This window comes from Nicotiana tabacum, chromosome 6 (assembly GCF_000715075.1).
Source record: "Nicotiana tabacum cultivar K326 chromosome 6, ASM71507v2, whole genome shotgun sequence".
In the NCBI taxonomy this organism is placed as follows: Eukaryota; Viridiplantae; Streptophyta; class Magnoliopsida; order Solanales; family Solanaceae; genus Nicotiana; species Nicotiana tabacum.
Genome location: NC_134085.1, coordinates 123,607,864 through 123,627,549, shown reverse-complemented (window position 1 = coordinate 123,627,549; position 19,686 = coordinate 123,607,864). Strand labels below are relative to the sequence as shown.

General features: G+C 42.2%; 1 protein-coding gene across 1 annotated transcript; it reads right to left on the bottom strand.

The window, feature by feature from the left end:
* Nucleotides 1–15,012: 15,012 nt before the first annotated feature.
* Nucleotides 15,013–19,036, bottom strand: LOC107823217 (uncharacterized). Its single transcript, XM_016649821.2, has 4 exons — nucleotides 17,464–19,036; nucleotides 16,892–17,305; nucleotides 16,729–16,776; nucleotides 15,013–16,554 (listed from the first exon to the last, which is right to left on the bottom strand). Exons 1-4 carry the CDS (start codon nucleotides 18,554–18,556, stop codon nucleotides 15,110–15,112), a joined length of 3,000 nt encoding a protein of 999 aa, XP_016505307.2. The 5' UTR covers nucleotides 18,557–19,036; the 3' UTR covers nucleotides 15,013–15,109.
* Nucleotides 19,037–19,686: the final 650 nt, after the last annotated feature.

Genomic DNA, 19,686 nt, shown 5'->3' with positions numbered 1-19,686 from the left:
GTCAGGCCCCGTTGGCAAAATCATGTATTATCTTATCGAGCAATCAAAAAATACCTTTTGTCAAAAAAAGGGGGGGGAGGGAACTCCTTCTCAAAGTAGGGTAACAAATTCTTTCACCAGAAACGTCCCGAAAACTTGGGAGCAGACACCAGTGGTTCAAACGCTTCGACGGCCTCCGGATCGAAGCTCTGAAATCACAAAAACAAATCAGGCAAGACAAACCTTTGAACGATCGACTTCGACCCGATATAGGCCGACTCAACACAGCAATATAAATAACGACAATGGATCGAAGAATGTCTTTCAGCATCCCAGTCTCCAAGCGAGGAAAATCATAGAATATTCCCTGCAGGAACCTCTCCACCAAACGTGTCTCGAGATACTCGGAGACTTAGTGTCAACAATTCAGCACCCGCACGACCCCAGGGTCAGAACTGCGGTCTCATAAAGCTCCTACAAGGCAATTCTGAGCTCACGAAAAGCGGTCTTCAAGCTTAAACAAACTCGATGACTCAGAGACTATCAATAATCGCCATGCGCTGGAAAACCTGAAAGTGTAAGACCCCTAGCAGGCAGACTCGGTGTAACCAGATCTATTCTACATTACAACAAAAACTGTAAGAACTCAACAGGCATGACAAACTATAAGACCTCAATAGGCATGACAAACTGTAAGACCTCAACAGGCATGACAAACTGTAAGACCTCAGCAGGCATGAAAATCCCAAAGTTCAGGCTATACGTCGCATTTGTAAGAGTCCCGAAAGGGCATACCCTCGGTGTAGATGCTTGAACTATCACTCGGGATCAAAAATGACTCAAGCCAAACATATATGACTACAGTCAAAATAGCTGATACAGCCAAACTAAGGAGACTTGGGGACGCCCAACCGTCGCTAAGAAAAATTCGCAGGCCACTATATCGAATATACTTCAGATAGAACCTATTAAAACAGGCTTCCCTCAACAGTCAAAAACAAGTTTGACCATGTCAGCTACGAATCACAAGGCTTCGACCTACTCAGCCTACAAGCTATGAACCTTCCGAGGTGCTCAAAACATCGCCGATAACGACTTGAAATCGAGGTTCTTCTAGAACTAACGACGGGTCAGGAAAAAATATTTCAAAAGACATTAACAAGCAGAAAACAAAGCCTACAAAAAGCCCACGGGCAAAATAGCATAAGAGCCATTATCGCCAGCTAAACAAGCCTCCGGGCCGCATACTAAAAGGTCTCTACGACCAAACAGCGTAAGAGCCATTGTCGCGAGCTTGAAAATTGACAACTTGAGGATTAAAATAAGCTCGAATCGTAACCCGATTCGGAGACCGGATCAAAAATAGTTAACTATGCAAGCCTCTGGGCCACATATTAAAAGGCCTCAACAACCAAAGCAGTGTAAGAGGCACTATCACCGGTCTAAAAATCAAAAGCACTTAAGGTCCAAATGAAGCTCGAGTCACCTGGACCCAAAATAAGTAAACTACAATATTCCTAAAGGCACGGCATAAATGCCACTGTCGCCGGTCGAATGACCCTCCGATCCACGTGCCTGCAAGGTCACTTCAACCCGAAACACAAAAGGCCATCGTCGACCGTCCATGCGGGTAGGGAAGAACTTAAGGGTAAATTAAAGCTCGAATCGCAATGCGACTTGGAGACTAGACCCAAAATAGTTGAAACAACAAATGCACGAGGGCGAGAAATGAAGGCCATCATTGTCCGCACATGCATGCAAGAAAGAACTTAAGGGTCAATTAAAGCTCGAATCGTTACGCGACTCGGAGACTGTACCCGAAATAGTTGAAACAACAAAACGCCTGATGGCGAGAAATGAAGGCTACTATTGTCCGCCCATGCAGGCAGGAAAGAACTTAAGGGTCAATTAAAGGTCGAATCACAACGTGAATCAGAGACTGGACCCAAAATAGCTGAAACAGCGAAATACCCAAGGGCAAGAAATGAGAACAATCACCATCCAGCCGCACGGGCACAAAAGATCGAAGGACAGGCAAGCTCAAATAAAGGCCTGACTCAGAGACTGAGCCTAAAACAGCTGGGCAAAACATAGAGGCCCCAACGCCTGCTCGCGTCAAGGATCGCGCTTGAAAGCTCCCGGGCCTGCCTGATCAGTTCCGAACCCATGAGGATCCTGTCAAAACATGAAAACCAGCCCACTGAATCAAAGTCGATACGGGAAGAGATACAAAGGAGGTAAAACTTCAAGATTTCTCTCATTTTATATATGCGCAAAAGGTGCGCTCTCCATCTACAAGCATGCTTTGTAAATAGCAAAATATAATGTGGCAAAATCTACGCTCCACCCCTAAAGGGTTACGGCCTACCAGCCCCAGCCTCGCTCTTCGTGGCATCGGCAATAAGCAAACCGAGCATCACGTCTGACCACCTTCGCTCAAGAAAATCCTTCTAGAAGGACGGAACCCCTGGCATAGGTCTCTTCAAGCGCCTGTCCCGAAGATCTACGACGAACACATCCCTCGAAAGACCGCTCCAACCCAGCTCGATCATCGGCAACAAGTCGCCACCCCTTTGACATCCTCGGTCCAACTTAGCACTATACCAGTTTGGACCTTTGAGGAATCAAGCTACAGCTTCACAATTATATCCACTTAGATCGAAGCTCGAAGCCTGCATTTGATACTTCAGGTATTCCTAGCTTAATTGGCTCCGTCCCTAAGGTCGAAAAGGCAAAATGCTTACCATAAGAAGACTCCTGCCTCACCAAAAGGCTTCTGTAATGTGAGCTCTAATATGTCCCAAATTGCCAGTGCACCGACTCGACCCTTCTTTCACCTTGCCAAGAAGCCTGAGGGGCCTACCCTCATCTAGGGGCCCCCTAAAGTATAGCCCCTTGATCAAACAGCTCAAAGCCTGGGTCTGTTGGGGTCTTACAAAGGGAAAACCCGATAAGAAAGGGAAGACCCGAGATACGGAGGAATCATGTTGAAACTTACCACGAAGTGAAGCTGGCAAACCTACTTGATGACCGAGCACCCTCCTGGTGGCCCAAACCCTTGTTGACCCAAAGGAACCGCTACTCCAGAACCAAGGACTCCAGGAATGCCAAGCTCGGATGATCCACTCTCCTTAGAAGCACAGGCCTGTCTCGCCCCGATAAAAGCTCCTTCATGATTATAAAGCACACATCTCATCTATCGCCGTGCCCGGCCTCTGACGTGCCCCAAATAAGCAGCCGCTAAAGGCATGACCCACCAGCACCATGAAATTAGCAAACCTCGAGGACCCCTGGGAAGCGGAAGCAACCTCACAACTATATACGAAAAGGGCGGGAACGATTCAACACCAACCAATGGCACCAACCATCGGTACCGCCTCCAGTTTCGAGGTAATGCTCAACCCCGACGACCTTCGTCATAACAATACAGCGTCCCAGCAGACCAACAATGCCTTCACCAAATTGGCGCACAGCTTCAAATGGCCTCTGCCAAAGAAGGATAGTTTACGAAGAAATGGGCGTCCCTAACAAATGCCCATGCGAAACAAGTTCCAGGTATTGACCAGGGCAGCCCAAAGCACGGCCAGGCCTCCATTCAGAGATTGCCTCCAGGAAGTCACCAGCGTCCCAGGACCGTGAGTCCTCAGGCAAGTCTCTTCTCGAAGGCCATTATAAGGCCCGAAGATATTACCCACGCTTTTACGCAGAGAAAGGGTCCTGGGGGCCCGAGGTTGTTTGCCTAATTCAGGTTAGGTTCGAGAAGTCACAAAAGACCCCACGCGAAGCCGTTTCATCAACCAAAGGCCGGAAAGAATACTCGCACCCAAGGCCAGTATCACAGGCGACGAAACAGGATCATGCATTCGAAGCTGCCAAAAATATAAGAAAATATACGAAACAGGATCATGCAAGTGTCGAAGAAAGGAAAAGAAAATATCTTTGTATTTATACAAGTGTTCGCTTACAGCAACCCTCGAGGGGTCCTTACATATGATTACATTACATATGATTACAAAATCTCACAGGGGATCCTTACGTAAAAATAAAGAAGTACAAATGATATGCATACAGCAAGAGCCTAAGGACCTAGCCTATTCATGCTACATCTCTGTTATCATCCCCTCAGGCATATGACCTCAAAGACGATATCTTCCAATTCCGATACCCTCGGGGACCACATCCTAATCCTCCAAGAATGGAATCTTCAAAAGGGAAGGTATGGAAAAGGAAGGCAGGAGAGAAGAGCAAAACGACGAAGGAGAAGCCGGAAGAACACAAGAAGTGGCTGGGTGAAAAATTTGGCTAGTACGAAATCCGCCAGTACTGCCATTTTGAAGCCACTTCTTAAGACGTTGCCTCGGCACGAAAGGTAACAGCCGGGAAAGACCGCCGACATACCCCCCGGGAATCCAAAAGGGGTGTAGCACACTGAGCCGAGGGAGGAGGGTGAGCAGCAGTGTATAATCTGAGCCCCCTCTTGAGCAGTGGTGCATAGTCCAAAGTATCCCCGGGGTTGGAGGAAATTAGTCATCTACCTCATCACCCCAGGCCAATGACAATGACAACAACAACAACAACAGCATCACAGCGGCACAACTTCGCCCAATCAAAAGAGGATCGAGGGTTGGGCCACGGTGCACATGGCGTAATATCTTGAGGCTACGGGCTTCAAACATAATGAGACGGCAGCAATTCAAGATAGCAAGAAAGGAAGAAAAGAGGGGTATCAGAGGAAATTTGGATAAAAAGCCAACCACGAAAAGCCCCATTTAAAGGGAGGGCAAAATAAACGACGACGCCACTACCGCCCTCGAAAAGCGTAATAGCAGGCACAATCAATGTGTTCATAGAAGCTGAACCAATAGCAATGAAGAATGAAGAATCACGACATTTTGGGTAATCCTGGAGAAGCAAAAATGTGAGGTGCCTCGACACCTGTAAAAAGGGGGGTTGCGCCGTCAGCGCGACATCGCTATAGGGGATCGAGAAGTGGAGTGTCAAAATCATTTTTTATCACTTCCCTATAAGAAACGCAAAGACTATTTATGCACGGTGAAATCTGGGAGGCCGATTTCTCCTCGACTGAATACCTCTAAGGGTGATCTCGGAAGCCCGGGATCTCGAGCCAGTCACTTCCCTTAAGATCGTCTGGTACCCTACCAAGGATAATGATGACCAAAGCCCCGATGAATGCAAGAATCTCCCGATGAATGCACCTGGGGTCGATCGGGTCTATTCAAGCAGCTCGATATCATCCCACGCGTACATCGCGAAGCTAGCCGGTTGTCACATCCTATTTCTTTTATCACGCAATGTATCTTGTACTAAGTTTGGACTTCCCCCTTTCTATAAAAGGGGAGTCGCTAACACCCTGTAAAGGTAGAGCTCCAACCATTCTACTCAATTGCAATAATATCTCTCTCTCTCTTTTCTTTCTAACTTGCTTGTTCTCACTGGCCTGAGGTCACCTTTATAACCATCGTTCTCTTACTTGTTCTTTATTATATAGCTCAGTATTAGCCGTAAAGAGCCTTGTTTAATTATATCCTCAGTTGTCATCCCATTCCCGATTATCCCCGATAGCTTGAACTCAACCCTGACGTTGACCCCGAGGTCCCCCCATCGACCGGACCTATACCCGGGTGTCAGGCCCTTCGGCTCGATTACTATTTTGTTTTATCTTGCATTTCATCATTAAACTCCATATTATTAGCATCAACTTCTCTAACAACTAGCTCGGGAATAGATCACGTATTTTTAGAATTTCATTTACAAATTTAACTATTGTTACCATTTTCACGGTAAACATTCTCACTCTTAGATGATGAGCAAATGGTTTTGAACAAAACCACCAAAAATAAAAAATAAATCTTCAAAAAATCCCCATGCAAATAGACACTTGGATTTCTAAGCAAATGGCATGGTATTACAAAACTCCTATGTGTCTACTGCTAATGATAATTGTGACATGCAATTAGACATTACTAATAATGATATTAACTCCTTTACTAATACTAACTCTACATGGCCTATCACCCAATCAAAATAAAAGCCTATTACTAATCCCCCAATAACCAATTCTACAAGGAAAGATTTGTCCCAAAGATATGAAAATATTACCCCCCCCCCCCAAAGGATGTTGTCCAAATATCCCTTAAAGAGTCTAAGGAAGAACAAATGGCTTCTTCCCTTGAACATGAAATGGATATTACATCCATGGAATATCTCCCTATAAATCTAAACATTGGCCACTCAGAGGGCATGCAAATTAAAGTTCCAATCATTGTCCCAGCCACCAATCCCACCCTTTCCACTGATAACCCTAATCCCACGCCTGCCATTAGCCCTTTAAATATCCAACAGTCTTCTAACAATGTCAAGGATTCCCTCTACTCTAAGGAGGAGATACAAACCTATCCAAATCCTAAGGCAACACAGAGTTCAAATAATGGAAAACTTACCTCCATTCCCTCCACAACCAGAAAATCCTCAAATCATCTTTGTTCAACCTCCACAAGCTCAGGACTATCAACCTCTCTCATAGATGGAAATAGATCTAATGGGACATGCAGTCTCATTCAGCATCCAAATCAATGGTCAGGAGTTGATAGTAATCCTCCAGAACACTCAATACCTAGCACAATTAATAACTAAAAGAACGAGGCTTGCAATGAGCAACTACTTGAATTAAGTTTGGCTCAACAATATCTTACCCCCATTAGCACCATCGTTGAACCCAAAACTAGTGCATGCAATGAGAAATCAGTGAAACATGCCACCATATTTCAACCCAATACAACCGCAGAATATTCTTCCTGACATCCCTTTTTTCCCATCAGAAATGCTAACACATCTGAACTCCATCTTCATGCCATGAGAGACCGCCCAACAGGCTCAGGAACAACCAATAAACCAAATGAACCCACAAGCACTACCACCACCCCCCTCCCCCCATGCAATGCAAGAATTAGGTCAGGTAGAAATAGTAACGGAGGAGGAGATAGGAGAACCCCTCAACCTAGGCTCAAACCAAGTTCTAGAATTCTCAAACCTAGACGGGGTAAAAGTGTATCTCTTCAAGGAGATGCAAGAGAAGAGGCAGGTGCTCAACTGCCCCCTAGGATTTTACAAGTACTCGATGGATATCAGGTCATCCCAAGATCCAACAGTGGGAAACAGAGACATGATCCTAGTTCCATTCTAAGAAGGAACCCTGTCTTTCTAGGAGGGGTGAGGGAGAATGGGGACCCAACGAACATGCACCTAAATCAATCAATAAATCGTCCAACTAACTTCATCATCTAGAATGTAAGAGGGGGAAATAATGACAACATTAGAAGAAATCTTAGGGAAATGATAGACACTCACAGGTCATGCATGGTGACTTTACTAGAAACTAGGATGATAAATCATGAGCGAATGCTTGATGATTTTGGCTTCTCGGAGCTAATAGAGGTACCAGCAGGAGGTCAGTCAGGTGGCATTGTAGTTATATGGAATCATGAAGTGGTCACCGTCCACAACTTCATCCGTAGGAACAAAGAGATTCATGCAACAATTGAGATGCTTCCTATACGTAAAACTTGGCTATTCTCTTCTATTTATGCTAGTACTAACTACCAATATAGAAATATTATGTGGAAAAATCTAGAAAACATTTATAAAAATTATAAAGGCCCATGGATGATAGGAGGATATTTTAATGACATCTTAGGCTCAAATGAAAAATTTGGGGGGGATACCTATAAACAACAATAGGGCAGATTACTTATTGTCAAAAATTAACAAGTGTAACCTTATGGACATGGGCTACAAAGGCTGTAAATATACGTGGTCAAACCATAGACATAGAAATAAAGGCCTTATTATGGAAAGATTAGACAAAATTTTAGGAAACGAAGAATGGTGTGAGTTGTTTCTAAAGTGCTATATAATTCATCTGCCAAAAACTTATACTGTCCATAATCCCATTTTAGGAGAACTACAACAACAACAACAACAACATACCCAGTAAAATCCCACTAGTGGGGTCTAGGGAGGGGAGGATGTACGCAGACCTTACCCCTACCCCAGAAGGGTAGAGAGGTTTTTTTCGGGAGACCTTCGGCTCAACAGAAGAGATAATAACATCAGAAAAGAAATGCAAGAAGAGATCTGTAACAACAAAAAAGCAATAGAAGTAATAATAATATCTTAAAATATACCAAATAAGTGAAAGGGAGTGTCATAATACAATCATATGCAAAACAACAAAATAGTGTGAACACAACATAGACCGCTACCAAACATAGGCAAAACTCTATTAGACTACCTGGTTCAAAGAGGGAAAAACTATGAACTACCCCCTCGCCTACAACCCTAATTCTCGACCTCCACACGTTCCTATCAAGAGCCATGTCCTCGAAAATCTGAAGTCGCGCCATGTATTGCCTGATCACCTCGCCCCAACTCTTCTTAGGCCGCCCTCTACCTCTTCTTGTACCTGCCAAAGCCAACCGCTCACACCTCCTAATCGGGTAATCTATGGTTCTCCTCCATACGTGTCCAAACCACCTAAGCCTCGCTTCCCGCATCTTGTCGTCCACGGTAGCATTGCCTACCTTCTCTTGAATATCTTCATTCTTTATCTTATCCAGTTTAGTATGCCCGCACATCCATCTCAACATCCTCATCTCGGCTACTTTCATCTTCTGGATATGTGAATTCTTAACTGGCCAACACTCAACCCCATATAATATAGCCGGCCTAACCACCGCTCTATAGAACGTACCTTTGAGTTTCGGTGGTACCTTCTTATCACACAGGACTCTAGATGCTAACCGCCATCTCATCCATCCAACCCCAATGTGATGCGCGATGTCCCCGTCAATATCCCCATATCCCTGGATAATAAACCCTAGGTACTTGAAACTTTGTCTCTTGGGGATGACTTATGAGTCGAGCCTCACCACCCCGTCCACTTCCCCCGACACGCTGCTGAACTTACACTCTAGATATTCTATCTTGGTCCTACTCAACTTGAAACCTTTGGACTCCAAAGCCTGCCTCCACACCTCTTGTCTCTCATTAACACTGCTACGCGACTCACCGATCAGAACTATATCATCAGCGAACAATATACACAATGGCACCTCCCCTTGAATATATATGTCAAGGCATCCATCATCAGAGAAAATAAGAATGGGCTAAGCGCAGATCCTTGGTGTAACCCCATAATCACCGGAAAAAGCTCGGAGTCACCTCCCGCAATCTTGACCCGAGTTTTAGCTCCATTATACATATCTTTTATCGATTCAATGTATGCTACCGACACCCCTTTCACTTCCAGGAATCTCCAAAGAACGTCCCTAGGGACCCTGTCATACGCCTTTTCTAGGTCAATAAACACCATGTGCAAATCCCTCTTCCTATCCCTATGTTGTTCCACCAACCTCCTTATAAGGTGGATAGCTTTCGTAGATGAACGTCCCGGCATGAACCCGAACTGATTTTCAGAAATAGATACCGCCCTTCTTACCCTCCCTTCCACCACCCTCTCCCAAACTTTCATGGTATAACTTAACAACTTGATTCCCCTATAATTGTTATAATTCTTGATATCACATTTGTTCTTAAACAGAGGAATCATCAAACTACATCTCCACTCATCTGACATCCTCTTCGTCTTGAAAATAACATTAAACAGCCTAGTCAGCCATTCTAAGCCCGCTCTACTCACATACCTCCAAAATTCTACTAGAATCTCATCTTGTCCTGTTGCTTTGCCCGACTCATCTTACCCAAAGCTCCTACTACCTCCTCAACCTTGATACACCTACAGTACCCAAAGTCTCGGTGACTCTTGGAATGTCCCAACTCCCCTAGCATGATGTTACCGCTCCCCTCTTTATTTAGAAGTTTATGAAAGTACGTCTGTCATCTATGTTTAATCTGGGAGTCTTCCGTCAATACTTTACCTTCCTTGTATTTAATGCACCTCACTTGATCCAGGTCACGAGCCTTCCTCTCTCTCGCTTTGGCCCGAAAATAGCTTCTTGTCCCCACCTTTTCCCCTCAGTTTCTCATACAACCGATCAAACGCAGCAATCTTAGCCTCTATGACCGCTACTTTTGCCTCCTTCCTAGCTTCCTTATACCTCACTTTGTTTGCTCTCCTCTGCTCCTCATCAATACTCTCCATTAACGCAAGGCACGCCATTTTCTTTGCTTCCATTTTACCTTGGACCACATCATTCTACCACCAGTCCATAGTAGCCCTTCGATACCCCTAACACCTCTCTCACCGCCTCCCTAATACAGTTCGCCATCGCTGTCCACATAGCACTAGCATCCCCACCACTCTTCCAGGAATCTATAGCTATCAGCCGCCCCTACAACTCATGTGCAGTATCCTTAGCCAAAGCACCCCACATTATCCTCGGTTGACCCCGTACAAACCACTTCTTCCTCTTTATCATGATACCGACGTCCAATACCAGGAGCCTATGTTGAGTCGTGAAGGTCTCACTCGGGATCACCTTACAATCCTCGCACAAGCCACTATCACACCTCCTGAGGAGGATATAATCAATTTGGGTCGTAGCCACCATACTCCGAAAAGTAACTAAATGCTCCTCCCTCTTCGGAAAACTAGAGTTCGCGATGACCAACTCAAAAGCCCTAGCAAAATCCAATAAAGAAGTACCGTCTCCATTCCTATCCCCAAAGTCGAAGCCACCCGTGCACCTCGCCATAACCCTCAGTCGAAGACCCAATATGACCATTGAAATCTCCTCCTATAAATAACTTCTCTATTGGCGGAATACCCCACACCACCTCATCCAACCCCTCCCAGAAACACCTCTTAACCTACTCGCCCAAGCCCTCTTGCAGTGCGTACCACTAACGACATTCAAAGTGCTCCCTCCAACTACTAACTTAATCTCCATCAATTTGTCATTTACCCTCCTAACCTCAACCACTGACTCCCTGAGCTCCCTATCCACCAAAATACCCACTCCGTTCTTACCCTTCACGCGTCCGGAGTACCATAATTTGAAACCATCGGCATTCATCGCCTTCGATCCTACCCACCTGGTCTCCTGAACACAAGCTATATTGACATTCCTCTTCTGTAGAATCTTCGCTAGCTCTATAGACTTACTCGTCAATGTCCCTATATTCCACGATCCAATCCTCAACCTACGGGCTCCCTTGTTGCCTTTACCCCCTCTAGGCCCCGTCCCATCCCCGGACCCGTGTCCTACCCCCCGCCCCACCACTTCCCACCCTAAGGACATGACCCTACTATGCCATTACAAACCACAACCGATATACCTACGGTGTGGTCTAGATAAAAATGCAACTACAAACAAGCAAAGGTATAAACTAGAAGCTAACAAATATCCAGAACTACTACATCAATAAATTAACTAACACAAATAGGTGATGGGAGGTACCAATTCTCACGGATAGAACCTAGACTTTTGACTTGCTATACTCCCGGTGCTGTGGGACCCGACGTCCAGCCCTTGGGACTTCCAAGCAGCCTGCCGGTTGTGCTGCGTTTACTCGTACACCTCCCACTCAACCCGAAACAACCACCAACAAATTGCAACCTAGATAACACATAAACACACAACAGAACCAAAAAAAAAGAGACAAGTGCAGGACTATCACTATCACCACCAGTGACACACAGATCTGCTACTGGCCAGACTCTCCGGAAAATAATGACGAACCTTGTAACAGGGGAGCAATGCCGGGAAAAGAGGAAGAGAGATGGAAAAAGTATAAAGGAGAAAGGGAAGCGTAGAGGAGGGGTTGGGGTTGAAGCCGAAAAAAGGAGAAGAGAGATGGAGCGGCGCCGATGGAGCGTCTATCGCCGGCCTCGTCTATGCTAGGGTTAAGAAGGGGGGAGAAAGAGACAGGGGAAGAAAGAGAGACAGGCGGAGGAAGAGATAGAGAGATAGAGAGAGAGAGAGAGAGAGGTGTGCTTACCCGGATTACCCGTCCACGTCGGTGCCGGTGCTGTAGAAGTTTACCGGCGGAGATTACCGTTAGAATTAGATCATTAGTATTAGATAGAGACGGGCATGTAAGAGAGATAAAAAGTCATCTGATTTCATATGAAGCTGTTAATGTAAAAGAACTTAAAAGAAAGCTTCTTTTTTGGCTTCAATATTAAAGAAAGCTTATATCTGCATATGGTCTCTGCAATTATTGCGTTAGTTTTCTTAGTAGAACTAATTCCTAGAAATAGACAAGGTCATATACAACCTTTCCGATTAAAAACTTATTGGTGTAGACATCGGGAATTCCAAACTCTGGTTAGAAAAAATTGGCATGGTACTGACTATTGTTGTGCCAGCAAAATTTATATAGATAGTATTAAGCTTTGGAGAGACAAGACGTTTGGTGATATTCTAAAATTCATACCAAACCACTACATGCAATACACCCTCCTGCCAATAAAGACCCTTAAAATATTGATAAAGTCCAGAGGGATTTTATATGGGGTACAACTGTGGAAAAGAAAAAAAAAATCACCTTGTAAAATGGTCTAGTTTGCCAACCTAACTCCACTGGAGGCTTAGGCATCCATAATGCCAATGCAAAAAATATGTGCAACTTGGCTAGTCTAGTATGGAGATTACTCATACATGCCACAGCTCCATGGGCAAGACTTATTATTACCTTATATGGGGTAAATACTTCTAAATTTAAACCACTCATTCATTTGGAAGGGCATCTTAAAAGGGTGAGAAATATGTAAAAACGGGATTACATGGCCACCACACTACCAATCAGATTTGAACATATGGGATACAGGTTGGATACCCAATATAAAAAATCACAAACATTCAATCGTAGGTTCCATCTCAATCAGTGACTGCTCCCTCAAAATTAGAGATGTATATATTGATCACCAATGGGATCTCACTAAACTATCGATTGATATCCCTAGTGATATCAAAAGAAATATTTTTAAGGTAAGAGTTCGATCCAAGGGTTCATCAAGGGATGTTCCTATATGGTTTCTAACTACTAAAGGGATTTTCACTACTAAAACTTGCTATAACCTAATTGAATCCCCTTTTAGTAAGCATTTGGATTATGCTTGGATTTGGAGTTTATCTTGTACTAACAAGATAAAAAAATTCTTGTGGCAATGCCTTCATAATAAAATCTCATGCAGAAAATACCTAGCTCATATAGGAATTAATATACACCCCCTGTGCCCTATTTGTGAGTTAAGAGAAGAAACAATCACTCATATTTTCTTTAATTGTAAAACAACCAAACCCTTTTGGGATAATATGGGATGGTCAAATTTGTATAATCCAACAGATGATCATTGGCTTCTCCAAATAAAAAATTTTGATTGCTCATTAAGAAATAAGTATATTAGGTAGAACTCTTTCTTTCCATTTGCCCTTTGGCATATATGGATAAACAGAAATTCTAATAACTAAAAAAACACAAGCAATCCCATTAACATAAACCTCATTATTAAAAAGGCTACAGAATTCACACTTCTATCTGAAAATAGCTTTGTCCCACTAAAGAAATTCCTTTGTAAGTTAAATGACAGAAACCTCCTAAGGGCTGGTTCAAATTAAATATTGATGCTAGTTTTAAGGACTTCTATCAAAAGAGTTGCCTGGGAGCTGTATTCCGCAATACAAAAAGATATTGGGTGGTTGGCTTTAAAAAATTCATATATGCAAAGGGTTCATTGGAAGCAGAAATTAAAGTACTGCTAGAAGGGCTTCGAACAACTCATGAATGGGAATGTTTCCGCTGGAAATAGAAACAATTTGCACGGAGGTAATCCAATCTATACAACACGGCAATAAACTATATGACGATCTTAATAATGAATGCAGGTTGTTAATGCACCAGGAGAAGGTGGTGCTCCTCCGGCACGTATTCAGGCAAGGGAATAATGTGGTACATCAACTTGCTAAGGAGGCAAATGTTCAAACAAAAGGAAAAAAAAATATTTTTGTACTACCTCCTACTTATGTTGAATCTTTTGTAAGGAATGAACAAAAAGAACAATATATTTTTGTGAAGTACCTAGCTCATGATGCTTGCAAAATATTAGCAAGCTTAGGAAATCAAAGTGTTCTAAGTGACACAAACTATGACTGATATATCAAGTATTACGTAGCTTTTAATATAAATATTTCTTGTTTGCTCAAAAAAAAATATTAAATTTATGTTTTACAAAAGAATGGAAAACTGGATGGCGAAAAGTAAAAAAAATACTCTAACACATTATAAAAAATTGAAGTTTTTACATTTGATCTCAAATAGTAGAAAAGTAAAAATTATATACTCTCTATCACATAATAAAACATGAAATTTGTATAATTGATAAAATTATACCAAATAGTATTGTATTTAGAGAGAAAATAATTATCATGAAAAGTCTTAAATAAAAATGGCTGCATTTGACTTTGGACAAAACAATAATGATCTCAATTTAGGAACATAGAAAATAAAAAAGAAGAAAATACATGTGGTACTCACGGCACATTTGGTCAAGCTGCAAAAATCAGCTTATTTTGAGAAATACTTTTTTTCAAAAGTGTTTTTCTCAAAAGTACTTTTGGTGAGAAGCAGTTTATGTTTGACTAATTAGTTTGAAAAGTACTTCTGAGCAGCAATTAGTGTTTGGCCAAACTTTTAAAAACTGCTTCTAAGTGTTATTTTCTTAAAAGTGCTTCTCAAAAAAGTATTTTTGAAGAGAAGCTACTTTATTTTGCATCTCCAAAACTGCTTGGTCAAACACCTCAATTTTTTTTTGTTTTTACTTCTTCTCAAAAGCACTTTTTATCTTTTCAAAAGCTTGGCCAAACACCTCAATTTTTGGCCAAAAGTTTGGTCAAACAGGCTATGAATATGAAAACTCAATCTAAATTCTACCTGTTAAGAGTTCATGTTTCCAAAAACAATAAAACAAATTCGAAGAAGAAAGAAATAAAGAGTGTCAAGAACCGTAGCGTAAAATAATTAATGAGGCAAATTAAACTACGTGGCTTTCACTGCTTCAGCCAAAAAAGAAAGAAGAAGTGCATGGAGAATATTAAATTGAGTACGCGTCAATCACATTATATATATAGGGTATCAGATCCATCACTTGTCAATATCCTCCGGCGGCGGCTGCAGACATTGAAGACTGCAACTGCAACAGGTGGCGATAGCAGTCAGCCGCCGTCGGTCGCTGCTCCGGGTTTTGGTCCAAACACCTGTTCTGCAATTCCCTTAGCAATTTTGGCACCCCCACCAACCCACAACTCTTCACTAATTGACCTATTCCCCATACATCCACTTTCACATTATGATAATTCCTCACCATCTCCGGCGGGTGCCTCCCACTAGCCGTCGCCGCCGCGGCTGCACCTCCGTAAGGATATAGCTGCGGCGAACTCACTGCTTCGTCGAATCCCGTAATGAACCATTCATTTTCCCTGTCACTTCTCCTCATGACTTTATCCCATCCCAAATCCCTGTGCATAAAAGAAAGATCATGTAATGCAACCAAAGCTTTTGTGATTTGCTTTAATGCTTCTATTAGTTGATCACAATTAGCCGGCTTGAACTTGCAGCCTCTAGGCTTAAAGACCAAAGCTAAATCCTTTTCAGATGCCCTAAAAACAAATTCCGCATGTGGAATTCTATGGTCAAGAAAATCGTATATTTCTTTGACTGCCACCCATTTTCTTTTGCTTGAGAAATATCTGACCACTGTATTTGGAGTCATCTCCACATAATTTCCATTACCTAAATCTATTCTCTCAAAATCAGTATAAGGGAGATGTTTTAAGTTACTCCCATTGCTGCTCATATAATGGAAGCATCGATCAGCTAATAATGGTAATAATCCAGCAATTCTCCAACATGGAACTAAAGCTTTCAATCTTTCAACTGGGGTTGAGAGATCTACTGTGTAAAGATCCGTTCGGATAATACGATCCTGTGATCGACTTAAAGCACAGAATGTAACAATGAAGCCAACGGCATAGTAACCTAACACGTAAGGAAGATCCATATAAGTCCAGAGAAGTTTCTCCACAATAGAAGAAGATGGATCTAGTTGACCTTCACTTGGCTGACCAGTCTCCTCTCCTCTCCACAAGCAAAAATTCCTCAAGAAAGCAGTAACATTAGGCCACCGATCTTGCACTGTCTCCGCAAGAGAAAACGATGAATTAGATTTCCGTACGAATACCATTTCTATGGAGCAAAACTTGGATATAATCATATTGATGCAATCATCCCAAAGTCCAATATAAGAGTCTCTATCAGTTGCCGTACTCAGGCTAGGGTTTGGGCGCATAATAGAGCTTAAGACCTCGTACGTGATGCCTCTACAGTCTAATAACTCAGTTGAAGTTGTGAAAAATAATTCTTTCCCTTGAGGCAAATCTTTGAACACATCTCTCCGAAGTGGGAAACGGAGCTCCTCCGGTGGTGGCTGTTGTAAATGCCATGAGAGCTCAAACAAGCTTGGAAGTGCAGGTGGTGGAGACCTTAGACACCCCACGTAGTACTCGGTTGGATCTTGAAATTCCCAAGGAGTAGTTGCTGCAATTATTTTATATTAATGCCAAATCCAGTTGAAAGCAACAAGATGCTATTTACGGGAATCTGGTAATAGACTAATATAAAATTCATTTAGCTCAGAGGGGTAGGAATAGAAAATTACTAAATTATTGGCTTTTCACATATAGAAAATCCGAATATTATGGAAGAACTTACATCTGATGGGAAATTCAGAAGAGGGAAGTTGCAATCTTTCATTGGGACCTAGATTCAACGGGAAAAAAAAAACGGTTAGCTCCTATAGTTAATGATTAGGACTCGTACATTCTAAATATTAAAAAAATGGACTTAACCAAATACAGTAAATAAAATATAATACCACAAGGAGCAGGAGCTGAAGATGATTTTCTCCTGCCAAAGACTTTTAGTTGTACTCCAGAAAGGAATCTATCAACGGAAAAACCTTTCATAGGTCCATCTTCAAAGGCCTCCATTGTGCAGGCAACCGTAGAATCATCCAAGAAAGCAATTTCATCGGCGTTTAAAAAACTTGTACCTTGAAGCTTCACTCTACCTCTGTGATGTTCACCTTCTTCTGCCCACAAGCTCACTGATTCCTCCCATATCATTCTAATCTTGCCAATGCGTCGAAGCTCTTTTGAAGATGCAGAAGAAGATGGACCCCCAATATCTAATGAAGAAGTAGTCGTGTCGTAGCCCAAGAACACACCTCTTGTTCCATGTAGTAATGCTTCTGTTCCACTTATTGGTATAGCCAACTGTTTTGCCCTTGCTGCATTAACAAGAAATATTGTCCCATCTAAATTTAATGTTGTGCGTACGTTAGGAAAATAAGAACAAATTAAATTAAGAGGAAAAGAAATATGTGTAGATAAATTTAATTATTTTCCTCATTGATGGGAAATGGACTTGATGTTGTTGACTGCATACCAGAAAGAGGAAGGTCATCTTCTCTGAAAGGTGGAGGGGGAGGCAAAGACTTGGTTACTGTGTCACTAAGAGAGACGATAAGATTGGCCTGAGTTCCAAATCCAACTCCTCCTCTAGTTTGAGGACTTCTCATTCTAGGGCCCATAAACTGAGACAATTCTTCAAACACCTCTTCATCAAATGAAGCAGGCAATCTATTCATCTTCCTTTCATAAGGGGATAATCTGAAATAACTCTTGCTACCTTGTTCCCTCTCAGCACCTCTCTCCCATTCGTAGACTTTTCTGAATTCACCTAACATGTTGTCCCATTTAGTCCCAGCCGTTTTCGCATCTCTGTTAACTCCATGCCTGTTGAGGAAATCAGCCACTTCTCTATCTTTATCAGCTCGAGTTTTTCCTCTACCTTGTTGCACTCCCGCGCCTGTACTCATTTCTTGAGAACCTTCAAGATGAAGCTCTGATGAACCGCCTTGATACTGAATTTTCCAAGCCCTAGCTAGCCACAACATCTCGTTAGGTTTCCAAACTGGACTTACGTATTTTCCTTTCCGAAATTGTTGGTGTTGTTGGTGAACTTGTTCTCCTCCTTCGCCTTTGCTGGTCTCTTGCCCAGATGCAGAAGGCCGAGGAGAGTGGGAAGGAGAAGAAGTTGTGTCCGAAGACGAGGCAGCTTGAGTTTGAGGGTTGGTAGCAGCAGCTTGCGGCGAAGGTGAAATTGGACTTGACTCAGTGCTAAGTATATTCACTTGACTGGCCGGCTTTTGCTGTTGTTGTTGTTGAGAAGAAGAAGATGGTATGAATTTCCATTGACTTGCAGTATATCTCGGTCGCTTTGGGTTTACAACTTCAAACTGTTGCTGCTGTTGTTGTTGTTGTTCAAAAGAAACAGATGTAGTTGCTGCGCCGCCTGGGATATTATAGAGAGAAGAAGAAATATAAGGAGCTCCAGAAATCACAGTTTGTGGTGGCTGCTGCTGCTGTTGCTGTGGTATAGTATTATCAGGTGAATCTTGATTAGAGTCATCAGGAGAGTTGGATAAATGTTGTTGTTGTGGTTGTTTCTTTGTGATTTCTCCTTTGTTTTCATCCATCTCTTCAATGGGGGCCCAGAGAAAAAACAAATAAAACACACCGCCCTAACTCCTTAGTCACAAAGTAAAATCAGAACCAAGAGAGGGAAATGAAACCACCATTTCAAAACTTTGCTGTAGAACTAGATCTGTTCAATTTAGACTTGTTCAAGTGCTTTTGTTTAATTTTTATTTTACATAGTATTTTATTGACCAAGAAGTCCAAAGGAGGGGGATTTTGAGAACTTCTGTGACCTATGTTGAATCCTAGGGTATCTCCAAAGGAAAAGAAAAGTGAGACTTGTATAGGAAAAGGCCAGAAGTAAGGTTGCAGAGAAAGAAAAGTCGAGATTGTGGAACCTGTCTTTGAATGAGACTTGACCATGAGCTCAATTTTAACAGTAAATACTTTCTCCTCTAATCTTTTTACTTGTAAATAAATCTGAGTGGGGCGTGGCTGGGCTGAAAGAAAAGAAAAATAGTACGAAGAGAGAGTGTATGTTTGGGGGTAGGAGTGTTTGATTTGAGAGTAAAAGTAATGATTGTACTGAAAGAACAGAGAAATGCGGCTATGAAAGAGTTAACATTCATTCTTTTAAAGAAGGATGCAATTAATGGTCTTTGTTTGTTTTGGACTTCGGTTTATCGGACACAAAGATAGCGAGAGTTGCTTTGGATTTACTCTTCTACTACTCTACTGTATTTTTTTCTTAAATTAATTACTTATAGTTTAGTTTTTGTCTTTATTGTACTCTTTATCTTTCTTGGTAGGGGATGATGTGGACTGATCGGGTCAATGGCTCTACCAAGTGATTAATCCTTCTCCTACATAGCCATTGGCGCATGTTCATTTTAAAGTTCTTCAAACCCGTTTCATAATTCCCCACTGCATTTTCGGGTTTGAATTGTAAGATTTATTCGACTCTTAAATCACAATATTATGTGATTGGTTTTTAGTTTTATATGTGAAAAAGGTCAAATATACCCCTCTATTTTAGTATGTTGTTCACATCTACCTTCCATTATACTATCGGGACATATCTACTCTTATCGTTAGCCAAACTTTTTAAAAACGCCCTCCGCCTAACGGAAGCCACCAAATTAACCTGTTTTTTTTAATACTCATTAATAATACGTTAAACCCCTTTTAT

Bases quoted from the DNA above. Each gene is read 5' to 3' on its own strand.
- LOC107823217 (XM_016649821.2), bottom strand. From the start codon at position 18,556: ATGGATGAAAACAAAGGAGAAATCACAAAGAAACAACCACAACAACAA. The intron at 17,306-17,463 runs GTATGCAGTCAA...TTGTTAATGCAG, and splicing joins AGATGACCTTCCTCTTTCTG to CAAGGGCAAAACAGTTGGCT. The intron at 16,555-16,728 runs GTAAGTTCTTCC...AAATAATTGCAG, and splicing joins TTCTGAATTTCCCATCAGAT to CAACTACTCCTTGGGAATTT.